This window comes from Centroberyx affinis, unplaced genomic scaffold (genome assembly GCF_046629955.1).
Source record: "Centroberyx affinis isolate AG114_WGS23_722 - 3 ecotype Tasmania unplaced genomic scaffold, CSIRO-AGI_Caff_v1 ptg004049l_1, whole genome shotgun sequence".
In the NCBI taxonomy this organism is placed as follows: Eukaryota; Metazoa; Chordata; class Actinopteri; order Beryciformes; family Berycidae; genus Centroberyx; species Centroberyx affinis.
This window is the reverse complement of record NW_027281845.1, coordinates 551463-561753: the sequence shown is the minus strand read 5'-3', so window position 1 is coordinate 561753 and position 10291 is coordinate 551463. Positions and strand designations below refer to the sequence as shown.

General features: G+C 40.0%; 1 protein-coding gene across 1 annotated transcript; it reads left to right on the top strand.

The window, feature by feature from the left end:
- The first annotated feature begins 3094 nt into the window (after positions 1–3094).
- LOC139663582 (synaptotagmin-2) lies at positions 3095–10060 on the top strand. Its single transcript, XM_071542301.1, has 8 exons — positions 3095–3299; positions 3479–3639; positions 5940–6071; positions 6940–7107; positions 8260–8427; positions 8687–8804; positions 9027–9160; positions 9845–10060. The coding sequence occupies exons 1-8, from the start codon at positions 3095–3097 to the stop codon at positions 10058–10060; spliced, it is 1302 nt and encodes a 433-aa protein (XP_071398402.1).
- Positions 10061–10291: the final 231 nt, after the last annotated feature.

Sequence of the window (10291 nt, the reverse complement as noted above, 5' to 3'; positions counted from 1 at the left end):
TGATCCATGTTCACTTTAATGTAATGATACTTTGTCACAGTTGAAATGACTACACTCTTCATATGTACTGTAGTCTACGTCATTGTCTTTCTACATTCATTGACTGAAATACCATAATCTCAATACTTTGCCAATGCTGCTCTGAAAATGCCCCACAGTAAGAGGTTCACTGTATGTTTTTCTAGCTCGACACATGTAATTCAGGTTAAGCTGTGTGTGTTAGCAGCAGTGAAACCCTGCACTGCTCTCAGTTGTCTCCCTTGCTCATTTAGATGGTGGATAGAAATTGCCTGTCTCTTAAACTGAGACAGATCGTTTCTCTTTCAGCGCTTTTAGAGCGAGATGAAAATCCTCGAGAAAGCTTACAACATTTGGGAGCCACAGTGACACGCACACATGCGTACACACGCTCGCACATACACACATGCAGAAACACAGGCTCAAACAGACACATACACACAATTTGTCTTGTCTTTATTCCTGCACATGGGCGTTTTGGTTATTTATTTATTTTCATTCTAAGCCTTTACAGCATTAAGAATAAATGGTAGCCTTATTTCTTATTGGGTAAGTTCATTAAGCAATAAGACACCGAGGGAATCAAGTAATGCATCTCTTTGGTTGTTAGGAAATCTATTAATTTCATGGCTTCTTCTGTTATTGTGCAAAAAAATTGGATCTTGGATAAATGGTTATTGCCACATCTGCAAATTTGAGCACTTTGTTGTGATATTTTCCTATAATTTCTTGCTCCATAAGCCATAGAGGCAATAGAGATACAGAGCAAGTCAATGGTCATAGGGGAACAATTTGCCAATTATTCTTGTGGCATCATGTTGAGTGGGTGGGTTAAAAGCACAAAGGCAGTATCCATTACAATGCTGTTCAGTACTGGGAATGTTTGCCTAACTCATTTTCCCTGCAACAACCGGATTGCATTTTCAAATAGCGGCTTGGACACTGGCTACAAGACAGACTGATGTGGAAATACACCAGCCTAGTGTCATTTTTATATCCTGTAAATGTATCATACTGCAATGAAAAAGATGCCTGCTGATAGTATCTAAGTCGTCGGGCTGTTGCTTAGTGCTCCCAATATCCTTATTAGAGTAATTGCTGTCTAATCCAAAGAATCTGATAAATGACCACGAGGAGAATGAATTCTCTTTCTCTGCACCAAATTGCGGCGCATGGGTTGTGATTTAATCCAAAGAGAATTAATGCTACAGTTCTCAGATGCCTCCAGTTATCTGTAGCACACAGTTTTCTATTTTGTGAATACACACACGGTGGGCTTCATTTAGACGAGAGCATCAACACCTCCACCATCAGCTGTAAATGCTAATAACATGCTGGTGTCACTCTCACTGATGCAAAGAGCAGACTGAGAATAAATAATATAACGCTCACTTGGGCCTGAGAGGTAAATTGATTTTGTCAGCTGTTTGCGGTGTATTGAATTTCCAGAGAATGGGAAGCATGACCATTCTGCAGAGTTTCTTGTTATATCAGTCTCTGATTGTGGTCAGGCTGATTTGTTTGGCAGCCACCATATTTTCTTAGGATTAGGGTTAATTTTGTTTATTTATTGCAATAAAATAAGGATGAAGGTGTGGTTAGCATAATGTATGGTACCCTCAATATTTTTATTTGCTATTATTTACTCATTTATTTTAATTTGATAAAGGACCACATTGGAAATAAGCTCTTGGGCTTTATTGTGTTTTATCCTTTTGACAAATATTGTACAAAGATATGATGCCTCCTGAGGCTGTGCATATTTTATTTATGTATATTTGTCATATATTTTTTATATTGTCAATAAAAAATTTCAATTCAATTCAATTCAATTCAATTCAATGCATTTGATGATCACTTAGTTGTGAAATCTCAAATCCAAATAAACATAATTACCGGTAAAAATCAATTCAAAAAGTATTGAGAATGTTATTTATTGTTATAAATTCAGACATAGGCATGACAGAGACATGAAGGATAGTCTTAGGATATGAATTATCTGCTTTCCCATATCACCTGTGTCAGAGGGAATTATTTTAAATTATGCGATGGCCCTATTAGGATTCAGCCCACAGAAACCTGGTTCACTCAGGAGGATCTCATTCAATTCTGGCAGATCATTGCTTTCAGAAGGGAGGCATAATCACCTTGGTTTCTGCTCATTCCTCACAGAGATTGTAAATTCTCACATCATCGGCATAATGGATGTGTTTGGTCTGACTTTTGATGGAGGGCGCTCATATCCTGTGACAATCCTCATTGAGAATTTGTGCTCGTCCCCATAGTTGATTTGTTTAATCCTTCACTGACAATGCACTGTGCTGGTTATAATGTCTCTCTATTTTTCTCTGTCGATCTATCTATCCATGTATCTATCTCTCTATCTTTCTCAGGCTTGAGTGGCTTCATTGACATTAAAGGATTCTTGTAGCACAGTGTCTCATTTCTCAAACAAATGGGATTATCTTTATTCTTGAGTTAAGCACTGAAGAAGCTACAGTATTTTATAGATGAACATTAAAAAACAATCTCTATCTTTTATCCTCATGGTCTATTATCTGTGCATGTCAGTTTCTCTACCTTTCCCTTTGGACCACTGGGCCAGAAGACGCTGTATTATTGTACTGATTCAGAGGAAAGGCTGAAAGTTAGGTCTTAATGCTTAGTCATCAGGGACGGCCTTCGTTTTCTTACTCAGCACTCCTTTAACCGGGTATTAAATTCTCTATTGGTTTGCATGAAATTCTAGTTTTGATACTCTCATAAACTATATGGTCTTTAAATTTCAGTAATACATAATAACCCAAATCCTTAGGTGACAGGAGGAAAACAAAATATACTCTGAAATGTGCATTTTCCATATTCTTTTTATACAAATCATGATAAAACATGCTACACTCTTGTCATTCAGATACTCTCTGGTGGGATTTTTTCTCCCGTAGAGAAATCTCATCGCTGAGTTCATGACCATTGTCTACACACTTCAGCTGTTTCGCATTGCTTATCTTCTGATGTCCGCTGTCCCTCTCTGTCTGCGCTCTGTGTGTCTCAGGGACCCTGTGCCTAGTCTTTGACAATGAAGTTTAACTTGTTCAAGAAGAAGCCGGAGGCCATGGTGGCCGCAGAGCCCACGGGTGCCACCACCGTGACCATGGATCCCGCCCCGGCCATCGTCTCCACTGTGGCAGACATCTCCGGCTCCAACAACACAGAGATCAACAAGAACGACATGTTTGAAGAAATCAAGAGCAAGTTCTTGAATGAAATTGATAAAATTCCATGTAAGTTGCAACAAAAATCCCTCATCCCCGCCTCTCTCGTACATTCCACAGCGAACACATTCCTGCCAAGATTCACCATGTACTTTATTTGACAAATGCTACTATTTTGTTGTGAGAAATACCAAAAGTTACAGCTGGACCTCAGTTTTCCATCTGTTTTTTTCTTTTTTAAATGACAGTGCCTCCATGGGCTCTGATTGCCATTGCTGTCGTGGCCGCCTTGCTCATCCTCACCTGCTGCTTCTGCATAATCAAGAAATGCTGCTGTAAGAAGAAGAAGAACAAGAAAGGGAAGAAGGGCAAGGACGGGTTCAACATGAAGAACATGCAGGGTGGCGAGGTATGACGCCTCGTGCTTCCTACATGCTCACCAGGGCACAACAGAGTGAGACTCAGGGTAACAGTCTAGATGTTTTGGGGTCACACAGTGATCTTCTTTTCCTTTATGCTACCTTCTAACAGGACGCATTGACGTCATTTATTTGAGCAATATGTTCAAGTTTCTGTCATGATTTCCTTGAATATGCCATTTATTATTGAGTTATTATTAATTTCAAAATGTCTGTAGCTAACCACCTTTGATCTTTTACCAGCAGCTCTTAGGCCAGGCTTTGGAGGACACAAGGAGAGCTCCCTTCCCCTCCATTTATTTGATGTTGTTGTTGTGGTCGTTTAAAATGTGTGACGTATTCCATTGTGGTCAGTGGTGAAAAATGACACACACTGTAATGGCTAGGAATAATTGAGTATTGCGAAGTGGAAAGTTTCCTTTGCGATGTCGCAAGTACGAAAAGCTGCATTTTAGGATTAAAGATAATAGATGCAGACATAAGGCCCACAGACCTATTGAAAGATTTTGGGAGAGAATAGAGGATACAACTTTAGAAAAGCCAGCGATTAATTTGGAACTTAATCAACTGACATATCACCATATAGATTTCCCTGCGCACCAGTGACAGTTAATCAATTATTTGTGTCCACAATGTGAGTTATTGTCGCTGGCTGGAAGTGAGACAGGGTAATTCTGTAAAACAGTAAGCGAGCGTGTCATTTCTCATCATAATTGTGGTGGTGGTGATGGTGTTGTTGACTGCCTCTCTTTTGTAGCGTGTTTGGTCCTGGTGTCTTGTGAGTTGAACCTCTTCCTCTCTCTGCTCTCCTCCTTTTTCGCTTTGTGTCTGTCTTGTGTGTGCCTCGTGTTTCTTGACTGTGGTGGACCCTGCTCTACGGTAGGTGGATAGCTCACACTGACGCTCTCTGGCCCCTGGGCGGAGGGGGGTTTCATGGAATGAAAGTCGTAGCTTCCTTGGCTTTTTTTCCCAACTTTTTTTTTTGTTATGACAGCTTGAGAATGTAACAATGGAAAGCTATGATGTGCTCCATAAACCCCAGAGAGGAGAGTCTAACCATCTAACGCATTGTTCCTGGGACAATGTAACTATAACTCACACCAATATGGAAAGTATTGGATTTAGAAATTATATGCAAGACCTTTAACACTATTAATCTATGCATGTGATAAAGGGCATGGTTGGTTGTTTGGGAGACATGGAAACGGTGATGGTAAAACTGCATGAACAACAAAATACTCGCAAATCTGTTCTTTTGATTGCACCAAAGTACCTGTAATACTCAAGGAGGAGTAAGACCGAGGAGACCTGGATGGCCTGAAAAGCAATAACATAGGCTTGCGCAAACATTACAAAGTCAAGGTTACCTTGGCATTAAGGCTTTCATTGTATACAATAGTAAGACCAGTAATAAGACTCTACATTATTCAAATAGCTGGCTGTGCCCTTTAATCCTGAATCATTTATTGTAATAATGGTGAGCTGAATAGAGTGACATTTTTTGGTGGCACATACATTAAGAAGTGAACCAAGGCACTCAGGGCCTCTTTTGAAATAAATAGTTTTGGATATTATCTTGAAATGTGAAAGTTGTGTCTGTAGGGTTAATAGCAAACACAAATTGCAGTTAAAAATCACGGTCAGACAAGTAGAGGATTATTATTTGAAAGCCATCTCCTTGCCCTGAATATTATGTCTTATTATTATTATCTTATTTGCCTTCATCATTCTATATGCACTGGCGTTGGCTGTTGTGAGCTAGTTCCTTAGGGGTTATTGGTACATTTATCTCCCCGTCCATTCGGTGAAATCAAAGACCTTGAAAATCAACCCTTTGATAAATGAGAGAACCATGCCATTATCTGATTTCATTGGAATATTTTTGATTTATTTCCCCTCTTGGTGGAACTAGCATGCAATGCCTCCACTGACTCTGGCTGACTCTGGCACTGTACTGCACAAGCATGTCAAAGGAATTGCCCAATGATCCAAAAGACTGAGAAGAGAGACAAAGGTGTGAAAAATAAAAATAATATAAATACAGTATATATATGTTAATGTGTCACCAATAGAGATTCTTCACTTTATAACTGGTCAACCCCTGACTGAATTATAAACTTCTATAATGCCATCAGGTGCTGTACAGGTAAGCAGTAACCAAAACATGTGGCTCCCACGTAAACTCCTGGAGGTCCGGTGTCTGTGGCATGCTGTTGTGGGGCATCCTGTGCTCTGATGCCTGACCCCTGACCTCTAATGCCGTGTGTGTTGTGTTACCTTGACACCGCAGAAACACCAGGACGACGACGATGATGAGGGCGAGACTGGGCTGACGGAGGAGGAGAAAGAGGAAGAGGAGAAAGAAGAAGAGAAACTGGGGAAGCTGCAGTATTCTATAGATTATGACTTTGAGAATACAAAGGTCTGTGGTTGTCACTTGTAAATGCATTACCTTGATTTCTGTTTTGACTTTAATAACGTTCCAGAAATTAAATATTATTTTTGTGAGGCCTATTGAACACTTTCAGAGGTGAAAAATTTGATATATGGTATTTTTGATACCACCTACCTGGAATTTTCCAATACTTTAGCCCTGATCCTTACAAAGACAGCTGCTTTGTAAAATTTCAGCAGTGACCTCTCAATTTATTGCAGTAAAGCTGAAGAGACTGGATGGGCTTAATCGTTTAAATAAAGGATTTTGCAATCATTCTGGATTTCGGGAAAGAAAATGTATCTCTCGAATATTGAGTAACTTTATCATCATTACCGCAATGCTGTCTGCAGCATATGGAGGCAGTGGTAGTATATGACATGCAGTAGATTAATGATGTTAGGGAGTGCTGAATCATTCAACAGGAAGTCCTCTATACTAAATCCACATAAGAGCCGAGGCTGGAATAAAAGTTTCACTTCAAGTTAGTCCATTCTATTTGTCATGAATTTAGCATCAACTCAAGCATAATACTGTGTAGTACAGCAAATAACAGTGTTAGGAAGTTAGCACTCTGTGACAATTGTGTGACATTGAAGAAAAGCCACTGGAATTTGATATCTCACCAGCGAAAATGTGTGCAGGTACAAATTCGTCACGTAAAAAAGGTTTGCGGTGATTGATCGAGCAGCTTAAGTTGTCAGACGACGTTATGTGACCGGTCTGTGGCTGTTCGTCTGCAGTAGAGATACTGACACAGACGAATAAAACGTATAAACTTTGGATTTTCACATGATGAAATGCTCTCTTTCTGACCCCATATGCCCTGCCCCCCCCCCCCCCCCCCCCCCCATAGCTCACCGTCGGCATCCTTCAAGCTGCAGACCTTATCTCCATGGATTCAGGTGGAACCTCTGACCCTTACGTCAAGGTCCTTCTCCTACCTGACAAGAAGAAGAAATATGACACCAAAGTCCACAAGAAAACACTGAACCCTGTCTTCAACGAGTCATTTGTATTCAAGGTAAGTCTGTTAGCCTTGTATGTTTGTACAGTGGTACAATATGTCTACAGTTATAGGATTCATTGCATTGTACCAGAGGAAAAAAAAAGAAAAAAAAGAAGCAGAATATGCCTGCAGCTTGCCTCCCAATCTACTGTGCATATATATATATATATGAAAGACAGATGGAGGCTCAAGCTTCTCAAAGTTTGTGTTTAAAATTATTTAGCATCTCCAATTATTTGCACTAATAATTATCACAGCTCACTCCCTGCATGTTCCTTTTAGTGTATAAACATAATGGGACTATGGCTTGTCAGGTTTCTCTGGATGCTGTATACTCACTGGCCTGTGTAGCCTAAAAACTAGTCTCTCCTGTCCCAGCTAATAAGGCCCGTGGAGACTTCACAAGTGGCTCTGGGTCAGACTGGAAGCTCAGACTGGAAGCTCTGCCTGTCTGCGAATTTGCACCAGGAAAATAAACCCTATCTTAAAGAACGCCTCTGCCTGTTCTCTCCCAAACAGTCCCAAAGAGATGTTCATTGCCACATTGAGTAGTTGAGTGTCCAGGTTTATTTGAATTACTCCTCAGTTACTTACTTGCCTTCAATGCCACATGTCTAGACAGGGAGTCTGCAGGGGATGGTAGAGTATAAACAAGGCCTTGTGTCTGATCTTTTAATTAGCAATGTTTCAGTTCCCCCAGAGCATAATGCATTATCTCTTCTTGCATGTTTCCAACAAAGCTACATTTTAAACACTTTGTATATGGTACAAATATGGATGGCATTCTTATAAGTAAATTGGTGTTATTTAAATGCATATTTTTTTCTCGTTGTCTCAGATAACGTGTATTAATTCTCAACGAAGCAAATATTTTTTATCTTATTCTTGGCAGCTTGTGAATGGATTAAATATATTATTTCCAATTACCATTCTATAAGGAAAGAGATCCTTCAGCTGTAAATTGAATCCACTTTTGTAATTATGTATCTAGCATTATGACTCACCGTTTGTTGAGTTTAATTTCATGCTGTGAAATTCTGTTTGATACTCCGATCATCGCTAATGAACAAGAAACCCCAGGCTTGGATAAATAAAATTCACCACAAAATAATAAATAAAAGATAATAAGTAAAAGAAAAAGAACATAACGTTGTGTCTGTCATTCAGGTCCCTTACGAGGAACTGGGTGGGAAGACACTGGTGATGTCTGTTTATGACTACGACCGATTCTCCAAACATGACATCATTGGAGAGGTGAAGATACCCATGAACACCATCGACCTGGGACAGCCCATCGAGGAATGGAAGGATCTGGAGAGTGCAGAGAAAGAGGAGGTGCTGTTAACGTTTCGAAAAGAAACAAACTCATCCAGTCATGCTTTTTCAAAATGGACAAGATAATTTGGCAATAAAGTGCCATCAATATAGATCTTACTGACAATGGAAATGTGTGCCAAAAGTATTTTATATAGTGCAAAACCAAGTGAAATAATTGAATTGAGTTTTGTTGAATTGGCCGTATTGCTGTTCTCTGATAAGCATTTGTTCTTGTTTGTCCATTTCTGTCTCTCCTCTCTCTCTGTTCGCCACTCAGCCTGAGAAGCTCGGAGACATCTGCATCTCCCTCCGTTACGTCCCCACTGCCGGGAAACTCACTGTCTGCATCCTGGAGGCCAAGAACCTGAAGAAGATGGACGCCTGCGGGCTGTCCGGTAGAGAAATGTCCTAATCAATTCAAAGTCACAATTTTGTGGCCAAGTTGGAATCTCAAGGCACATTATTATACTTTTATTTGGATTGGTGGCCCTTCCTGAACAATATGGGTTTCAATTTGTGTTTGTCTGTGACAATAAATTAGAATTACCCATCAAAACACATGATGTCTTTTCATTTTTGATGGTTTCTATTGATGATCCTGTTGGTGTCCTCTGCAGATCCCTATGTAAAGATCCAGCTGCTGCAGGGAGGTAAGCGTCTGAAGAAGAAGAAGACCACAGTGAAGAAGAACACCCTGAACCCATACTACAATGAGTCCTTCAGCTTTGAAATCCCCCTGGAACAGATGCAGGTACAGCACAACACACACTTGGTCCTTAGGACTGTGTTGTAACATGCAACATGCGTGTTGATTATTTACAAACAGTGGTGGAAAAAGTACACAGATCCTTTACTTCAGTAAAAGTAGCAATACCATAATTGAAAAATACTTAATTAAAAGTAAAAGTTCTGCATTCAAAAGTTTACTTAAGTAAAAGTATAGAGTATTAGCACTAAAATGTACTTAAGCATCAAAAGTAAAAGTACTCATTCTGAAGAACCTGTAAGAAGTATTTTAATGTTGTAGGTCTAACTGCTCCATATACTGTTGGGTAGTTTAAACAATGCATCATATTTTATGAGCTTATTGTATGTTTTGCATGTAAAACCTTATTCTGCAAAGTAACTGTAACTACAGCCGTCAGGTAAATGTAGTGGAGTAAAAAGTACAATATTTGCCTGAAATGTAGTGGAGTAAAAGTATAAAGTCACACAAAATGGAAATACTCAAGTAAAGTGCCAGTACCTCACAACTGTACTTACGCACAATACTTGAGTAAATGTACTTTGCTACTTTCCACCTCTGCTTACAAATATTGGATGCATACCTGTGAGTGATGTGAAGTGCATTGTTTCTGAGCTGCTGTATTTTCTCCTTGACAAAACGTCCTTTCTGCCCATTCACATTACAAATTCTCTCTTGTGCTCCACTCAGAAAATCTTGGTGGCGGTCACAGTTTTTGATTATGACAAGATTGGTAAGAACGACGCCATCGGAAAGATCTTTGTGGGCAGCAAGGCGACTGGCTTAGGTCTGAAGCACTGGTCTGACATGCTGGCCAACCCACGCCGCCCCATCGCCCAGTGGCACGCACTGCAGCAGGAGGAGGATATTGACGGTCAGCTGGCGTCCCTGGCCGCAAAGAAGTAACTTACTTCACCGACCAACTAATGTACTAACTCAGAAATCCAATCCCCACCCCCACACTGCATGAAACACACGACTTACACATGGTCGTGACTACTTCAAACTTGATCAGCAAAAAAGAGACATCTTAGAATATCAGCTTATTCATGGTTAAGTCAAAAAACATAAATAACACTTCACCACCACATTTCACACATTAGTGTACGCTGAGAAGAGTGGGACGAATTAATTGGG

Coding starts and splice junctions, on each gene's coding strand:
- LOC139663582 (XM_071542301.1), top strand. CDS start 3,095: ATGAAGTTTAACTTGTTCAAGAAGAAGCCGGAGGCCATGGTGGCCGCA. Junction 3,300..3,478: donor TGAAATTGATAAAATTCCAT/GTAAGTTGCAAC, acceptor TTTAAATGACAG/TGCCTCCATGGGCTCTGATT. Junction 8,805..9,026: donor GGACGCCTGCGGGCTGTCCG/GTAGAGAAATGT, acceptor TGTCCTCTGCAG/ATCCCTATGTAAAGATCCAG.